This window comes from Pangasianodon hypophthalmus, chromosome 1 (assembly GCF_027358585.1).
Source record: "Pangasianodon hypophthalmus isolate fPanHyp1 chromosome 1, fPanHyp1.pri, whole genome shotgun sequence".
Classification (NCBI taxonomy): Eukaryota; Metazoa; Chordata; class Actinopteri; order Siluriformes; family Pangasiidae; genus Pangasianodon; species Pangasianodon hypophthalmus.
The window spans coordinates 19,667,096-19,686,476 of NC_069710.1; the positions used below are offsets into that span (position 1 = coordinate 19,667,096).

The 19,381-nt window shown below is 39.1% G+C and overlaps 1 protein-coding gene across 1 annotated transcript; it reads left to right on the plus strand.

Moving 5' to 3' along the window:
• Nucleotides 1–9,833: 9,833 nt before the first annotated feature.
• rhbg (Rh family B glycoprotein) lies at nt 9,834–17,209 on the plus strand. Its single transcript, XM_026926487.3, has 10 exons — nt 9,834–10,102; nt 11,915–12,101; nt 12,231–12,381; nt 13,058–13,205; nt 13,551–13,717; nt 14,447–14,584; nt 15,594–15,727; nt 15,969–16,090; nt 16,315–16,388; nt 16,597–17,209. Exons 1-10 carry the CDS (start codon nt 9,916–9,918, stop codon nt 16,672–16,674), a joined length of 1,386 nt encoding a protein of 461 aa, XP_026782288.1. The 5' UTR covers nt 9,834–9,915; the 3' UTR covers nt 16,675–17,209.
• The last annotated feature ends 2,172 nt before the right edge of the window (nt 17,210–19,381 follow it).

Sequence of the window (19,381 nt, forward strand, 5' to 3'; positions counted from 1 at the left end):
TGACCCATCGAGGCATGGACTCCACAAGACCTCTGAAGATGTGCTGTGGTATCTGGCACCAAGATGTTAGCAGCAGATCCTTTAAGTCCTGTAAGTTTCAAGGTGGGGCCTCCATGAATCGACATGAATGCCAGGACCTAAGGTTTCCCAGCAGAACATTGCCCACATTATCACACTGCCTCCACTGGCTTGCCTTCTTCCCGTATTGCATCCTGGAGCCATCTCTTCCCCAGGTAAGCGACACACACGCACCCAGCCATACACATGATGTAAAAGAAATTGTGATTCATCAGACCAGGCCACTTCTATTGCCTCATGGTCCAGGTCTGATGCTCGCCTGCCCATTGTAGGTGCATTCGGCGGTGGACAGAGGTTAGCATGGGCACTCTGACCGGTCTGTAGCTACGCAGCCCCATACTCAGGAAGCTGCGATGCACTGTGTGTACTGACACCTTTCTGTCATAGCCAGTATTAACTTTTTTCCGCAATTTGTGCTACAGCAGATCTTCTGTGGGATCGGACCAGACGGGCTAGCCTTTGCTCCCCACACGCATCAGTAAGCCTTCGGCGCCCATGACCCTGTCACCGGTTCACCGGTTGTCCTTCCTTGGACCACTTTTGGTAGCTACTAACCACTGCATGCCGGTAACACCACACAAGACCTGCCATTTTGGAGATGTTCTGACCCAGTCATCTAGCCACCACAATTTGGCCCTTGTCAAAGTTGCTCAGGTCCTTACGCTTGCCCATTTTTCCTGCTTCCAACACATCAACTTTAAGACCTGACTGTTCACTTGCTGTTTAATATATTCCACCCCTTGCCAGATGCCATTGTGATGAGATAATCAATGATATTCACTTCACCTGGCAGCGGTTTTAATGTTATGGCTGATCAGTGTATGTCCATATGGTACTTAAATATGCAAAACTGGTGCTGGAATTGTATTCAGAATGTCATGTTTATCTAAAAGCTTTGTGAATGTGTGTGAGAGATCTGTCATTGTGATTGTTTGAAGGACTCTAAGTAACAAGCTCTGGAAGTCCTGTCTTAGGGCGTCATTACACCCTCATCATCATAATCACTATCATCATCATATGAAAACAGATATTGTCCTTAGCTTCTGATTTTTGTCTTGATTTTGAATTTCTTTTGCCTTGTAGAGAACATACTGCTGGAATGTTGGGTGGAAAAATTCAATCTGGAAGTGGCTGGTCAAGATCCAGAGATCTTTTCCTACTTGGGAAAGGCCAGACAAGGAGTAGAGGATCTATCAATCATTCATTACACCACTACTCTGTCAACATGACTATTGCAACAGTCAGCACAACCTGCACATTTACAGTGGCTTACATAAGTATTCACCTACATTCTGCGGCCAAACCCTGTTTGATACTTTTCCAGAATTTTGTCCCAGATTTTGCTTTGATAGCTTGGTCTTCATGATGCTCTTTGTTTAGGTATGTTCTCTAACAGACTCTCCAGTAACAGGAGTATTTATATTGAGATCGCTTGACACTCACATGGAGTGCACACAGGTGGATTCCATTCAACTAATTATGTGATTTCTGATTTAAATCTGTTTGCACCAGAATTAATTTAGTGGTTTTGCACCAATGGGGGTGCATACTTATGCACAGTTCAGTTCAAATTAGATCAGTGTTACTCATTAGTGTCAAGTAATGGAGGTGAAGAAGGACACAGTTGCAGGTAAACCAGTTTTATTAAAATACAATCAAACAAATCCAAATTGAGAGGCAGATTCAGTGTCAGAAAGCAGGCAATGGTCAGACGATGAACAACCAGATTGAATCAGGCTTGGCAGAAACATGAAACAATACACTATAAACAAGGTCAAAACCAGATAAGCAAACACAGAATACAGGCTTGGTAACATCAGGTGCACAAAGACAAAACTAAGCATATACTTTGCATTAATGCTGTGAGTGAGAGTCTCTTTTAAAGAGTCAGTGAGTGCGTGTGGCTGATTGAACATAGATGTGTTCAATCAGAAGCTCTGTGATTGCGAGAGAGGCATTGTGTGTGTGTGTGTGTGTGTGTGTGTGTGTGTGTGCGCTCTGGGGAATGTAGTCTGCGGCAGCCATGTTTGTAGGCCACAGTGTCTGCTGGGAAGTGTTCGCAGACTGAGATGACCTGACAATTAGGTCCATCATTAGGTCCAAATTTTTAGCTAATTGATTCTTGTTTTTAGCATACTTGACTTTGCTTCTTTGTATTTTGTTTGTTATTTACTGTTCTATTTTCACGGGTGTCTTAACTGGCATTTTGTCTTTTTTCACTATAAAAGTCATATTTTACATAGAAATGGCTTTTGTATGCCGGATTCCAAGATCACTCTAAGGTTTACAATGGGAAACTCTATGTACACTGTACACTGTAGGTCATGTGGTCATAGTCCTATTTGCCAAACTACATAGTGTTACAACCGTGTACTTCTTTATTTAGTCAGTTGCTTAGCATTATTAAACATGAAGGTTAATGCTATGTGAGTTCAGTTTTCTAGTTGCACTGCAGATAGAGATCTCACTCTTTTTCTCACGCATCATACACCTTCAGGGAGATTGAAATCTTACATACAGGATTGTAAGTTCTTTCATCCTGCTTCTAGCAGGCATGTAAACAGATAGACCCCAGGGAACCGTAAGGCTCTGCCCTTTTGATCTTGTATCTTTGATCTTATTGGTCAGCATGTGTTATGATTTTCATATGGCCTCTGGAAGTAAAATGTGCACTAAGAGTGCAGTTATGAGTCCTGGTGCCTGCAGGGTTTTGTCTTGGCCTTGACTGCACCATGTCCAAGATTTTTTCTGCTAATTTATATAAGTCCAACCCACTAGTAGGTCCTTTCCCTATTCTACAATCTGGGAGGGTGGAGCTAACACATGCTTCTTCTAAGATAAGTGAAGTCAGGTGATCATACAATCAGAGAACAGCTGCTCATGCATTCATAAGATAGATAACCATGTTTGATAACTGAACAAGGAGACACTACAGTAACTGCCCCTTTCATGTACTTAAACTCACAAATGTTAACAGTTAGCTAGGGTTAAGAAGAGAGGAAGACTGGGGTTCTCACCCAGAGAGGAAGGACAGTTAGAGTCCCAGGCACATAGCCATGATTGTTTATTAAGACTTATTTCTGTGGTTATTGAGGGTTCAATCTTTGGTGGTTTACATAACAACAAAAAGACAGATATAATATTCAGTCATTTTGGACAAAAATAGTGTTAGTTGAAATCAAGGATACTTTATTGGTCATTTTAACATTTTAGTTACATTTTGGTAAATATTAATTTGGCCAAGTCACCTGAAACATTAATGCTGTTCCTTGAAACTGAAGTTAACAGGAGCATTAACTGCAAATCAGTCTTAGGTTTCCCATGACTCTGTATAAAATTCTGGTAGGAAACCCCCTACTTGCACTATGAATATGTATATATATGTATGTAACCTAACAGGAGGGTTAACCGCAAATCGGTCTTAGCCTTCCCACGGCTCTATGCAACACTGTGTTTGCAAACCCACTACTTGCACTACTATATGTTATACATGCATACTCTACCACAGAACATAACACTTTTCTTCATCCTTCTCAGGGGCTGAAAATACTTTAGTATTTGTTCTTCGTAACCATACATTACTATAGTATTATTTTGGGGTATTTATATTTTACTTGAGTGTTACTGAAATTGAATACTTGTATTCTTATTTAATTAAATTCTTATGAAAAAAAGAAAAAAAATTTTTTTTGCTCTGTACATTTTATTTGAGGATATTTTACTTCTGATTAATTAATTAGCAAACTATATAGCATTAGTCATGCATATGACAAGCAAACTTACAGACCGAATGATGTTTCGAGGCAAATTGGAATAGATGTTTTAAATTCAAATTCATCTTGTAACAGTTTTAGATACACTGATCAGCCATAACCTTAAAACCTGTGAGGTGAAGTGAATAACATTGATTATCTCATCACAATGGCATCTGGCAAGGGGTGGGATATATTGGGCAGCAAAGGAACGGTCAGTTCTTGAAGTTGATGTTTTGGAAGCAAGAAAAATGGGCAAGTGTAAGGATCTGAGCGACTTTGACAAGGGCCAAATTGTGATGGCTAAGTGACTGGGTCAGAGCATCTCCTAAACGACAGGTCTTGTGGGGTGTTCCCAGTATGCAGTGGTTAGTACCTACCAAAAGTGGTCCAAGGAAGGACAACTGGTGAACCAGTGACAGGGTCATGAGAACCCAAGGCTCACTGATGCGTGTGGGGAGCAAAGGCTAGCCCGTCTGGTCAGATTCCACAGAAGATCTGCTGTAGCACAAATTGCGGAAAAAAAGTTAATGCTGGCTATGATAGAAAGGTGTCAGAACACACAGTGCATTGCAGCTTGCTGCATATGGGGCTGGAAGAATGGAAGAAGGTGGCTTGGTTTGATGAATCATGTTTTCTTTTACATCATGTAGACAGCCAGGTGCGTGTGTGTGTCACTTACCCAGCGAAGAGATGGCACCAGGATGCACTATGGGAAGTAGGCAAACCAGCTGAGGCAGTGTGATGTTCTGGGCAGTGTTCTGCTGGGAAACCTTGGGTCCTGGCATTCATGTGGATGTTACTTTGACATGTACCACCTACCTAAACATTGTTGCAGACCAAGTACATCCCTTCATGGCAGCGGTATTCCCTAATGACAGTGGCCTCTTTCAGGAGGATAATGTGCCTTGCCACACTGCAAAAGTTGTTCAGGAATGGTTTGAGGAACGTGAAGGAGAGTTGACTTGGCCTTCAAATTCCACAGATCTCAATCCGATTGAGCATCTGTGGGATGTGCTGGACAAACAAGTCCGATCCAAGGAGGCCCCACTTCACCACTTACAGGACTTAAAAGATCTGCTGCTAAAGTCTTGGTGCCAGAGACCACAGCACACCTTCAGAGGTCTTGTGGAGTCCATGTCTCGATGAGTCAGAGCTGTTTTGGTGGTACAAGGGGGACCTACACAATATTAGGCAGGTGGTTTTAATGTTATGGCTGATCAGTATAAGTAATTAAAGTTCCTTTCACTTAATTTCATCTGTTAAAAACTTTTCCTTCTTTATTTTTTAATACTTCAGTACATTTTAAAATAGCAGCTGGATACCTCCACTTTTAATTGAGTAAGAGTTTGACACATTATCTATACTTTTGCTATAATTTCTCAGGACTTTGTCCTGATCATTCTCTTGTGTAAGCCAACAATTTTGTGTGGCTGATTGACTGACTGCAGACATGTGTAAGCTCCTCCAGGTAAAACAGCTTCATACTGTACCTTGGTCTAATGCCTACAGTCAGATGGGCTAGTCGTTTGCTTCAACCACACCTTGTAACATGTGACACATATGATAATGAGAATGGTGACCTAAAATGAGCTTAGGTAACTAATAAATCACAATGGAATTCAAGTTGTCATTATCATCATGGGAAGGTAGACAACTGGCATAGATTGTGTATAGGAAAGACGGGCACCTGATTGCTCCATGAGTAAAAGAACTGCTTAGAAATAGAGGAACTGACGAACCTTTCCAGATTGTTCATATGAACAGTAAAGAACTAAAACTAAATGACAAATATTTAGACCAGAGCCTTTTTTTCTTCTCTTTCTCACCTTAAACATTACATTAATTCATAAAGCCAGTAGATTGTAATTGCATAATAGACAGGTCTTGTCTTGTGCTTATCTCATGATCTTGGCCAGCATTTCTGGTAGCTGCTTTTTTTTTACAGTATGTAACTGAGCTGATTTCCCTAACACAAACACCTGCATGTCCCTACAAATTAGCTGATCACCTGATTGCCTTATCTGAGTACCAGGAGCCACTAGAGTGATAAGGTGACAGAAACACACACTTCTCAGATACATGTGTATGCATAGATGAAAAGCAGGTATTCAAGTATTGGATTTCACAAGTATTGCTTGTTCAGCTGTAGATCCACAGTATAGCTGGAGCTAGAGAAAGTATAATTTTATATCCTGTAGGGGGTCCAGCTTGACTCAAGGGGTGCTATATAATTACAGTAAAGCTGATCGCAAATGTTATCCCTCTGTGAGCAATGTTGGGGGAAAAATGGAAATTAGATTAGGTGAAAATGTTCACAAGATATATATCTGTAAACATTTGCACAGCGTGAGCGTCATGTGTCTGAAGGACACACCTTAATGCATTATCAAAGGTACAGTCTCAGCCATGCAAATCAATCTATCTACAACATTCTAATGCCTGACAGTTGAAACTGCTAAAGAAGTGTTTTCTCAGACACATACAATTTACATATCTACTTTCTTTCTTGCTAGATTTTTATGTTTTGAGTTCTGAAAGTCTATCATCCAGTTTTTCTATTTATGTTATCATCTGGAGCATAAAGGCACTGGCAGCACTGGTGAATAAGTTATTTAATACTGAAAAGGAGGGGAAAATCTGTACAAATGTTTATAAATGGAAGATTTTGCCATCTGTGTCCAGGAGTCCAACAGTGCAAAAGTGGCCACACTATCTGGGTGGAAGAGATGGCATACTCTCTCTCCCCATCAAACACAGAGAAACTAGCCAATCATTGGCATCTGTGAGCTCATGTATGTGGAAGAGGGCAGATAGCGCTTTCCTCTGAATGCATTATCCTGCCTTGTGATGCAGCATGAGCAGCAGTTCAGAAAGATGTTGTTTGACTGGTTTCATGTGTCTCAGAGGTGGCTACCAGGGCTGTGACTGTGCTGTATGTGCAAAAAGAGCTAATATATATAAAATGTTTTATCAGTGTTTCTTGGTCATGATTCTTTCTCACTGACACCACAATACTATATTAATCCAAAATTCAAACATGCATAATCATCTGCACTGCTTGAACACACCAACTACACAACTACACGCAGTCAGTTACTGTACACCAATTATGCCCCCTTCAAAGCAGGGCCACCTGTGGCTTCCAAGGTCCAGGGTCTTTTCACCAAACTAATGTCTAATAAGATATGTTTGAGTCAAGGGAACACAAACACTCACCCTAACTTACAGGATTAAAGGAGGAAATGTTTTAGTCTGTTTTAGTTCAGTCTCAGTACAGATTGATGAACGAATGGATGTGATGGAGCTTGTTACAGCACAAAGCAACTCAAAGGTTACTGACCCTTACTTGGAGTGTTTTTACCCCTTGCATTAAATTTTGATTGTATCTGGATTTTTGTCTGGGTAAGGCAAAAGATACATTAAGGCAAAGTGTAAGCATACATGTGATAGTGATTAGAATGTGACTGTACCATCTAGACCACCTCCAGAGGTTTGGCTCACACTGTGATCAGACCTCGGGCAGAGCTGTCCAGGTATAAATGAGATATGTGCAGGGTTTTGACATTAGCAAGGAAGTACCTGCTCACTAAAGAGCAGGGACTGTGAACTCTGTGTGAACTCTGACCTCTGCTATCCCTCCACTTCCTGGAGGCAATAGGTAACAAAACACTGATTTTTTTGTTTTTACATATTTTGAAAGTAAAAAATTAGAACTAATTATAATATTTGCATCTGAGACGGGATAATGCACATAAAATAATCCCTCGAGTAGCTTAACCCATTAAATAGCTAAAACCATCCAACAGCTAAAGTCAAAGTCACCTGTTACTGGAAAGGGCACTTGTAGAACAAGTCATGGGGACAGACAATCGGCATTGTGAATTCCAAAAGTCATCACTTTACAGTGTGATGGACATTATAGAAATAAAAAAGTAAAACCTAACCTTATTTACAGTTCACACAGTGATTCTTTTCCATTTTGGCATTTTTTTAACAGTTAATTGTCCCTCACACATTTTTCTATTATTTTCACTTTTCACACTTAGATATAGTACACAGATACAGACACTTTTGATCTCTCAGGAATTAATATGAAATTCATCCAGACTATAGTTGCATTTAAGCAGAACAAGGTCTAAAGGTAAAGCGGAGCCAAAAGAGAGATGGATGTCAAGATAGAGAGACAAGGAGAGACCCCATAAGGGATGGAGATGTGTTGAAACATGTAATTCCTCTCCTGAGCCTTACATAAATGCATGCATACTACAAAATGTCAAAGATCTTCGTCATATAATATCTTTTACCATTTTATTACTTTTTTTAGAGCAGAAATACTCCTCACATCTGTTTCCAGATATTTTATTTGCCCTTGTATGAAACTGCAGCTAAGCAAATGAACATCTATACAAATTCATTTGTGTGTCGTTTTTGATTATAGTGATAGATAAGGAGTTTCATTACAAACAGAAGCCTTCATACTGTTTAACTGCTCACTGTTTAGCAAATACCATGCACATAATTGCCATGCTTCCTATTTTGTAAGCACATGACACACAGTTGTGGGGTATTTTGTGTATTTTTTTCAATATGGACAAGATATTTTGTACCATCCACTAAGGCCTGGCCCTTAAAGATAACATCCTATATATACAGTTCAAATAAAGAGACTTTCTACTTATAACATTACTTTTAATAAAGTAGCAGTGGATTATAAAGAGGTAAATAAAAAAATTGTTTCCCTACACTGACATAATGTAAGAATATATATATTACAGCATATTTCACTAGTTCTGATATAGGTTTTCTAATTATTCCTTCAGGTTTTAAGCTTACAGTACAGCTGAAGATTACATCTGTGTACAGTCAACAAATTACTTCATAATGGCAAGTCAAATAGATTTACAAATGATACATTATTTTAATATACTTGACAGGTCTTACATACCATAAATCAATTCAATGTCATCCTAGCAAAAAATTGAGTAATGAGATGAGAACACAACCGTTGTCAGTATTGTCAAATGCTGAGAACAATGGCAATTAAATATTACAGATTCTTCATGACCTTTTTTCTTACTATTTAAAACTGAACCTTTATGCTTACCAAAGATTGACATAATGATTTAGCAGCCAAACGGTGTCCCATTACATTTTACTTCCATCTGTTGTTTTTGAAGAGTGAGATGTGCAGGTTAGAGTAGTAGTTGGTATAATAATTATCAAATACAAATTGTTTATGAATAATGGAAAAGATTGAAATGAAAGAATTCATGCGTACCTACTAATAACAGCAGTCTTATGGGTCTTATAGTTATTAGCATTTTCCTATACAGATATAATAAATAAATGAATAAATGAATGAATGAATACTGGCATGGTAGCACAGCAGGTTACTGTTTGTGTGGAGTTTTGTATGTTCTCTCTGTGTCTGCATGGTATTCCTCTGAGTTCTGTGGTTTCCTCCCACTTCCCTAAAACATGCAGGTTGGTGGATTGACTGGTCTAAACTGGCCTTTGATATGTGTGTGTGTGTGTGTGTGTGTGTGTGTGTGTGTATGGTGCACCATGATGGACAGGCATCCCAATCGGGGTGTATTCCCATCTTGCTCCCAGTGTTCCCTGTATCCACTGTGACCAGGGTAAAGAGGTTACTGAAGATGAATGAATAAATCATACAAAATAAAATAAATGAAATTCTTCATATAATTTTCCTCATGGGAACCAGCAAAATGTCACCACAATTGCTCTGTAACATGTGAAAAATCTGTAACATTTCCATTATTCCACATCTACTATATGTCATTATAGAAAAAGTTTTTCCCCATAAAGAGATAGCCACACACACTTACTATATAAACTATGCAGGTGATAGTGGGTGGGGCCGAGAGCACTTGTGCCCACTAATCATCAGAGTCTTAGATGGCATATGGGCGTTAACCAGCACATTGGGCGGATAAACTTAGCTATGTAAAGAGGTGCTTAGTGAAAACTACCCTGTCAGTCTCCTCACAACAGTGCCTCTGCTCCCCGACACAGAGAGAGAGAGAGAGAGAGAGAGAGAGAGAGCTAACCAAGTTTCACAATGACAGACTACTCCACCAGCATGCGGCTGAAACTGCCGGTGGTGTGTATTGTGTTGGAAGTCATCCTCATCATTCTCTTTGGCCTCGTTGTGGAGTATAACGATGACACTGATGCCAAGAAATGGGACAAATACAACAGAACAACCACACAAAACTTGGAGAATGAATTCTACGCCCGCTATCCCAGTAAGTGTGTGTGTGTGAGCGCACCTTGCCAAATACAACCACTTTTAATGACATACACAAAGACGTACATTATAAATGTGTTTCTATACTTTAATTCAGTACAGCTTTATAACAATCAAGTTTTTTAGCTCGAAGTTCTTTTTCCCCTCAGTTTACTCCAGGACTTCCAGGGAAAAACTGTGTAATTGACTGCATCAATTATGTAATGAATATAATTGAATTGAAAAAAAAATGAAATGCCAGCATTTTGTGCTAACCTAATAACATTTTACAGGTTAGGCCAGTGTACAGTCTACAAATCACTTCATAGTGGCATATCAAGTAGATTTACAAATTATGCATAGTTGATATATTTGACAGCTCTGACTTATCATTATGACAAAATGTAAAGATAAAATAAATTAAGTTTGGATTATAATTTTGCATAAGTGTGCAGCACAGAAATGATTTTCAGGGTGAAGACATGTCATCATTATCTGTTGAGTAAGCTTGAGGTTGTTCAAAAGAAGCCGAAACTTTGTTGTATTAAAAAAAAAACCAGCTTGTCTAGTTGGTCTGCAGTGCAGTTTATGCATGCAGACATTTGTGCTTTGATGTACTCCTAGACCTTATTAAAGAAATTCTTATTAATCTCTATTTTGACAACCGTAATCCCATGGCTCATTCAAAAATGGAATGGAAAAACGTGTTATGATCAGCCCAAGAAGTGAATAATGACTTTCAATTAAATATTAAATATTAAGTACACTGTAATAAACAAGACAGAAAAACTTATTGTAAGACTTATTGTATATAAAACGTATTGTATATAAAAAACTTATTGTATTTTTGTGTAAATGCTTGTATAATTGTTTGTACTAAAGACTGAAATAAAAAAAATAACTGAAGAGTAAATTATTTTACTTTAAAACTCTTGCACTTTAAATTACTTAGGTGTACTGTTAAGAATTATTTACATTTTCACCATAGTAAAGCTCTCTCTATTACTGATGAGTGGATTCTGCGAAAGGGTATCAAGGTCTTAAGAAGTCCACCGGTGCTAGTCTTGACTTGCTTGGTTCTGCCGATGGATGTTGTGATAAGTGTATCTCAAGAATTCTACCCGGGCTGGTTTTGCATTTGACTTATTACTTCACACATGAAGGACACCAGTCCCTGTGTACACACACCTGCATAACACTGTCGCTGAGGGAAAGGGAGAGGTTGAAAGCTGAAAGATGAGACTTCTGAAATGGTTCAGTGAAGTCTGGCTGAGTGCCAGATGTTTTAAATCTTAAGTGTTCGTTTTAGGGGTGTTTTTCAGCATGTTTCAGGTTTGGTGGGAATCTGTAATGCATACTGTCTTTACTGTCATGCAACCCTGCAAACCAGAAAGGAAAAAATTCCCACAGACAAATGGTCAGGCAGTTAAAACAGTTTGCCTCTTTGATATGAGGAGCTGTGTTTTTAAATATCGTGTCCATGGTATATTACAAAAGCATGTAACAGGTCTGACACATCAAGAAGACATGCACTTAAATCAGGTGAAATGATTGCACTTGATACCTGGCTATTTTGAATTAGATTTAAAATCCTTTCAGCAAATGACTTTCTGTTACCACATTGCCAGACATCTTACCACAGAATATATCATGTTTACCCAAACAAATTTTTTTAATAATACAGTATTATTGTCTGCATGTGTAGGCACCATGCTCAGTGCACTCTGGGTAACAGCAACCCTTATCAAATCATCAAATCATGTAAACCTTTACACTGTGTATATATAAAAATTAGTACTGAGGTGTATGTGTTTTTTTTTTGTTTGTTTAGGTTTCCAGGATGTACATGTGATGATCTTCATTGGCTTCGGGTTCCTCATGACATTCCTGCAGCGTTATGGCTTTAGCAGTGTTGGCTTCAACTTCCTCATCGCAGCCTTTTCTCTGCAATGGGCAACACTCATGCAGGGCTTCCTTCATGGCTTACATCATGGCAAGATCCATGTTGGAGTGGAGAGGTAAGATGCAGCGTTTATCCATAATCCTATACCTGTGCCTGTCTTCTCTCTTGTTGCTCTCTCTTTATCTCACTCATCTCTCCCATGTGTATACATTAAAGCCACTGACTGGGTAATTTTCTCCTGCAGCATGATCAATGCAGACTTCTGCACTGGCTCAGTGCTGATCTCATTTGGGGCTGTGTTGGGCAAGACGAGCCCAGTCCAGATGCTGATAATGGCCATATTTGAGGTTGCACTGTTTGCTGTAAATGAGTACATCCTTCTCAGTCTTCTTAACGTGAGTCAATTCTGATTCTCTAATCCTCTGTTAGCTTAAACCCTCAAGTAGCCATTTGTGAAATCGAGTTCTCAACAGTCCACAAATGGAATTACAGAGATACAGCTGTTTTTCAGGTAAAAACATGAATATGTAGTAGATGTAAGGTGTTGGGGGTTTCACTATAATTAGACAGTTGGATTTGTTTAAAGAGATTAAGGACTTTTCTAGAAGTTGATATGTAAATTATGTTAGACAGTTGTGTAATAAATTTTGATCAAAGTGAAAATGACTCACAATGAATTTTCTTATTAATGAGGCCTGTTGGGCTCCCAAATGATGCAACAGAAAAGTGTTCAGGAGTTTGAATCCCTGCAATGCCACAGCCATTTGTGGCAGGGAATCCACTCTTTGAGTGGGATGGATGGTGTTACTCACTCCCCTGTTAATCAGAGAGACACTGTGAGCTCACGTATGTGGAAGAGGGCAGATAGCATCATAGATGAAGCACATATCAGCCTTCACCTGCCTCTACACCTCTAGCCTACACCTCTACTATGTGATATAGTAGGGCTAGCTAGTAGGTAGAAATTGGCAAATGACCAAATTGGCAAACAATGGAGGAAAAAATGATTCTTTGATCAAACAGCAGATAGGAACACCCTTTTAATGCCTATGTATCTTTAAACACCTACAGGCAAGAGATGCTGGAGGATCCATGACCATCCATACATTTGGGGCATACTTTGGACTCATGGTGACACGTGTGCTGTACAGGCCCAACCTGGACAAGAGCAAGCACAGGAACAGCTCTGTGTACCATTCTGACCTCTTTGCCATGATTGGTTAGTTAAATTATTTGCCCAGAATCAGGAGCACATTAGAATGTGGTAGAATAATCCCTTCAGTTATTGGACACTGTAAAAATGTAAACAAATTACCACCAGGTAAATGGTTAATTATGGTATAAAAATGGTAATGACTAAAATAAAGCCATGGCATAATTTGGACACCACTGAACAGTCACTGTGTCATTGTTGATATGACTATTAATTACAGAAGGAAAGACAAAATCAGACTTTGCATCAGCACTTATACATGAGTCAAGGTGCTTGAGCAAAGAGAGACAGGAGCTTTGCCTGCATCTCACAAACAGAAAAGATTCTTATGTTCTGATTATCTCTCTCCAGGAACCATCTACTTGTGGATGTTCTGGCCCAGCTTCAACTCAGCCATCACTGCTATAGGAGATGACCAGCATCGCACTGCCCTGAACACATACTACTCACTGGCTGCCTGCACACTTGCCACATATGCTTTCTCTGCTCTTGTCAACCACGAAGGAAAACTCGACATGGTGAGCTCCCCCAAGTGGCCTACTTTTGTTGTAGTGTTTCAATTGGCTAGGTCTTCATGTGTATATTTTACAGTGACCGCACAATTGGCTTGCTAATTGGCCTTTCAGGCTTACAAATAAGTGCAGAGCAAACACTACTGAAAATATGAAAGGAACATTTGATAGAATGTCTAAAAGTATTACATATTGTGAGGAAATACATTTTTCATGTTTATAGTCAACAGTATTGGCATGGTCCCTCCAACATAGAAGGCACGATTTGCTTAAATGCTATTGTAACAGTACAATGCATTTCTAACTTAACACTGCCCAGTTCACTTATTTATCTTATTATCATATTGACCTCATAGCACTCTTTGTCACCTGGCAGTTGTAATCTGTAATCTATTGATTGCTATCTAAAGAGAAATATTTTTTAAGATGCTGTCATGTCAAATATTAGAGACGTCAAACCCATACAAGCTCTCGTGGAGATTATTTATTTGGAGAGGTGGGGGATGGTGTTTGAATACACCACAAACAGTATTTATCACATAGATCTTTTAGGTGTACTTTCAGAACCTAAAAGATCCACATGATAAGATTAGTACTGTATGTGGTGTATTCACATACAGTAATAATCTACAGAAGTACTGTTACAGAACTCTTTTTACTAACTATAAAGCTTGTTATTTGGAGGAGTTTCAATACACCACATATATTACTAATCCTATCACATGGATCTTTTAGGTGCATATTCAGAACGCTGCATTGGCAGGTGGTGTTGCTGTAGGAACTGCTGGTGAGATGATGCTGACTCCATTTGGTTCCATGATAGTGGGATTCTTGGCGGGAACAATCTCAGTGCTGGGGTACAAGTACCTCACAGTGAGTAGTGCACTCACAAACTATGTTAAAACTCTGAACCTTTTACACTTATTTGTTTCATGTGTATTATATATCAGGATTATATGCAGACAAGGATTATCTACATAAAAATATAAGTGTAAATGCACCTACGTCAAGGGATGGGCTGAAATGCATTTTAGCCACGTTACACAAGTATGAATATATCAGTCTCACTAAGCCACATTTGACAACCAAAACTCCTCCTAATGGGTGATGCACATGCTCAATAAATGCCAAAGTTAGCGGCTTTAAAAAATTTTTAACAAGATTAAAAACAGTTAAACAATTATGAACAACACTGGAAGTTAAAATGTTTGAATGTAATGAGCTAATTGGCATATAAACACATAATACAACAATTGGATTTTTTAGTCTCACTAACCAGATGTATATTTGAGTAGAACGGTAATTGTGCATGGTTAAAATCATATCAGACTACAATTCGTATACAAGACGCATGAAGTGACAAGGTGAGTTTAAGCATCAATTAGTGAACAGTGAATATAAGCTTTCTGGACAAAAAATAAGTCACATGCTCCTTATTGTACAATGTCAAAAGGTTTTTCACACAGATGAATGTAAATCAGTGTGAAACTGGTACATCAGATGCTAGCCAGCCTGGGGTTGCCCTTTGTGCTTCTTGGCCAAGCAAAACACAGCCAGGATGACAACTGTAAGATACACAGAGTGTGACCTCTGGGATTATGATGGAACACTGAGACATTGAGACACTGCCTGGCTTGCAAAATCACTGGACCTTGATGCCATAGAATATTGCTTCACAAACTCTAGCTGATTTGCATAGCCAGTCAGTGGAAGAGTGGACTAAATTAAAACTGACAAGACAGTGGTAGCATTCTTAACTACCAGGATTGGGGCTGTTATTAAAACAAAGGGCAGCATAATCACATATTAGGGGAAAATGACACACATACCTTTCAGTGTTGCTAGTTTCAACTCTCTATATTGGTGGTATTCTCTTTGGCAGCCTGTTTTGGAGTCAAAGCTGAAGATTCAAGATACGTGTGGCGTTCATAACCTACACGGCATGCCTGGAGTCATGGGAGCCATTGTTGGCTCCATCACTGCTGCAGCAGCAAGCGCTTCAGTATATGGCAATGGGTGAGAACTCATTTTCCTATACGAAAATACAACCAAATTAAATATAGCCAAAATACTGAAGACATAGATATTGTTATGACATGTTTAACTTTAGCACTAGGAGAAATAGACTGCATTTTCATATGTATTCAATGAACAAACCTTTTTAAATATTTGTTCAGTACAAATACCCTGCATATCTATCAGTAATTACAGGTGGCTGCTCTAAGTTCACCCTGCCTCCTACTAATGTTTTCCATAGGATGAAAGAGGTGTTTCCTGAAGTTTTCAACAAAAATTTCACTGCATCCACTCAGGCTGTAATGCAAATCGCCTCGCTGGCTGTCACCCTGGGCATGGCCTTGATTGGCGGGCTTATTGTTGGTAAGAATCAAGGGACCACTATTAGACTATTACTATGACAGTAAAATATTTTTTATTCTCAGAGGTAAAGTGTTTTACATACATCACCACTGCTGTAACCTTGGAGTTGTAACATAGTTACAGGGTTCTAATGCTATGTGCCTATAGTGATCATTATTGAACAGCACGTAGAGGTTTACTGTAAAGTATGTGTAGAACTCATAGTAGGCTCTGTATGTTCTTAGGATTCATTTTAAAACTGCCTATTTACGGAGCCCCACCTGACACTCTCTGCTTTGAGGATTCAGTCTACTGGGAGGTAAATGATTTACTATGCAACAGTTACAGTATGAAATTGTAGTAAAAAGTAATTTGATTGGCTGATACACAGCAACAAACTGTAAACTTACCTCATTTTTTAAAACATCCTTTTTTCTCAAGTAAAGTAGATGGTGACAAACATGACATAAAGGAGTACTGTAAACATGTCATGTATTCTTCCATATTGTGTCATTTTTTTTCATCAGGTGCCAGGAGAAGAGGAGGGCCATGATGAACTGACTACTGTGAAATCAGCTGATGAGTCAGAGAAACTCAGGGGTTAAATTATACTCCTGCTTTTGTGAGTGAGTGCTTGTGTGTATACATATATGTGTGCCTGCGCATATGTAGTGACCTGCCTGCCAAAACATGCAGTATATACTCTCAAACCTGAGTATCTTAGCAACATTATCTGTGATCCACTCAAGAAGTATGACTTTTGTATTCAGAATATTGTGTGTGGTTTCAACAATGTTGTCAAGTTGGAAGAATGTAAACTTTATTTAGCTTATTAGAGTATATTTCATTTAAAAATGTAGACATATATGTGTTTGACTGTAAAAATTGACCTTTGGAAAAAAAGTAAAAAAAAAAAAAAAAAAAAAAAACACCTGTATGTGGGGTTATATATAAAGGTTCCACCTGTATGTATCAGTATTCATGTCATTGTGGTAAATGCTGCATTTTCAGGTATTAGTCATCATGGCCATCAAGCAATGTCAAGCGTTTGCATAAAATGCTGACTGCTACAGGCAACATATATGGATTATAGGCCAAGATATCCAGCAACTCTGTGCTATAAAAAAAAAAAAAGGTATTGATATCACAGAATAATTATTATATCTGCAATGCTTATATAATATTTTCTCTACTTTAATATGCCCCAAACATAAAATGATCATGCTAGTCAAAATGACAGTGGCAGTAAGTACAGGCATCAACTGTCGACCATGTGACGGAAATGTATTTCAAACCAAGTGTGATAAAGTGCTACCTCCTACAACATTAACACCTCCTACAACACTACCCTGAACAGCAAAGCAGTAGCAGCCGCATCCGGTTTCCGACACGCCCTGTTATGAACAGGATGCCATAACGCACAGGTTTCCTACCCTGGATCTGGAGTACTCCGTGTCCTGCACATTATAGTTTTCCTACTTTAACGCTCCTAGTTCAACTCAGGAAGGGCTGTTAATTAGCTGATTAGTTGAATGAAGTGTGGGAAGAGTGGGAATGAGTGGGAAAACGCTGAAGTGCAGGAGCGGGTGTACTCCAGAATAATAACATGAACGCATTCTGTTTGACCACCAGATGGCGCCATTGAGCTATAGACTGAGCTGCAGTAGCAGGAGGATCTGGCAGAAATAGTGTTAAACGCTTTGATTGGAAATGCTTGATCTGTTATCATTAGTGGAACATGGCCGATATCTCAGTGCATATTTCTGGTCTTGTTGCATTTTGCAAGGGACATTTATGAGGCAATCATCTTCTTTAATTTTACTCCAAAATGTTTAAGAAATATTAATGTCATTAAGAAAACACACCTATGTATCACCAATTCCTTAATAAATATGAATAATAAAAAAAAAAAACTATCAGTTAATTGGTTTTATTTTGTTTTGCAACTTGCATTCTTTTTTATTTTTTGGTTTTTGTTTATTTAGATTTTGTTTTGGACCTAAAATAAAATGATTTTTGTTTCCAGTCACATTCAGTATAACATAGTAGATTAGACACTGCTTTATGTGCCACAGCACCTTCGGGCTCTGTTTGCTATTTAGCATTAGATGTGCTGTTCACAGGGTCATACTGATGATCAGTATTTGAAATGACCAAGCTTGAGTGCATCTCTGTTTCTGGGGAACAGTAAGCACTTCTCATGCCTGGGGATGCTACCAGCAGCAGTGTGTAATCAGGTATGAGTGCAAACAGTAAGACAAGCAGGCAATGTTACAGAGTGAATATACCAACTGGTTTATTTTCGATTATGTAGCTAGCCTATACCTATGTATACTAACCTAGTTACTAAAAAGCTCAGTATGGACGCCGTGGTACGGTAGTATAGGCAATATACAGCTTATAAAATGTGCTTACGGCAGGCTGTAATCCTGCAGCTCAGACTCGCTATGGCTGATAAACAATAATGTAAATAATTGTGTGTCGAGCTTGATGAAGGCGAAGGCTTTTAATTCGCATGAGCACTTAATGGCGCCTCCAATTACCGTGGAAGGGGAACACCGAGTCCAGATGGTCTCCGCCTCGTAATTAGCACAGTTTCACTTTCTGGGATCAAAAGGTGAACATAAAGCTGAAGCTCTTATGTTGATACCGTGTTTCTGGAAGCGCCCGGAGCTTCGTATACTCCGTGTAAGTGGGAATAACACCTCCTTCCTCCCCCCCTCTATTCCCAACATGTAGTTTCGTCCTATTCTGATGGCGTGTCGGCGTGAAGCAGTGCCGCGGGTTTTTCCCATGCTTTAACATGCAGACAGGTGAGCAGCTGTTCGCAACAATGGCTGAAGGCTGTCAAGTACTTAATCATCTAATCACAGTTACAATGATGAAAAGACTAATGGAAAACGCTTTCTATAATTGGTTAGTTTAGGCCATAAGAATAAAAAAATGAACTTGGGCCACTATTTGATTCTTTTACGAGATTTAACATCATTTAACCTTTTTTTTTTTAATCTGAAGCAGTTGTACATACTGGGTACTATATAGCTGAATGTGGTCCAAAACAGTAGTCTCTCTCTCTCTCTCTCTCTCTCTCTCTCTCTCTCTCTCTCTCTCTCTCTCTCTCTCTCTCTCTCTCTCTCTGTGTGTGTGTGTGTGTGTGTGTGTGTGTGTGTGCCTAGCTCAGGTAGGCAGGCTGGCCTACTGCAGGGTGTAAAGCATGGCCATGTAAATGAGTCAGTGGGAGTGTGTGGAGTGGGTAAAGTCTGCTGCTGCCTCTCTGCATGAAGAGAGTGCCTTTGCTTTAGCTCATTTTAA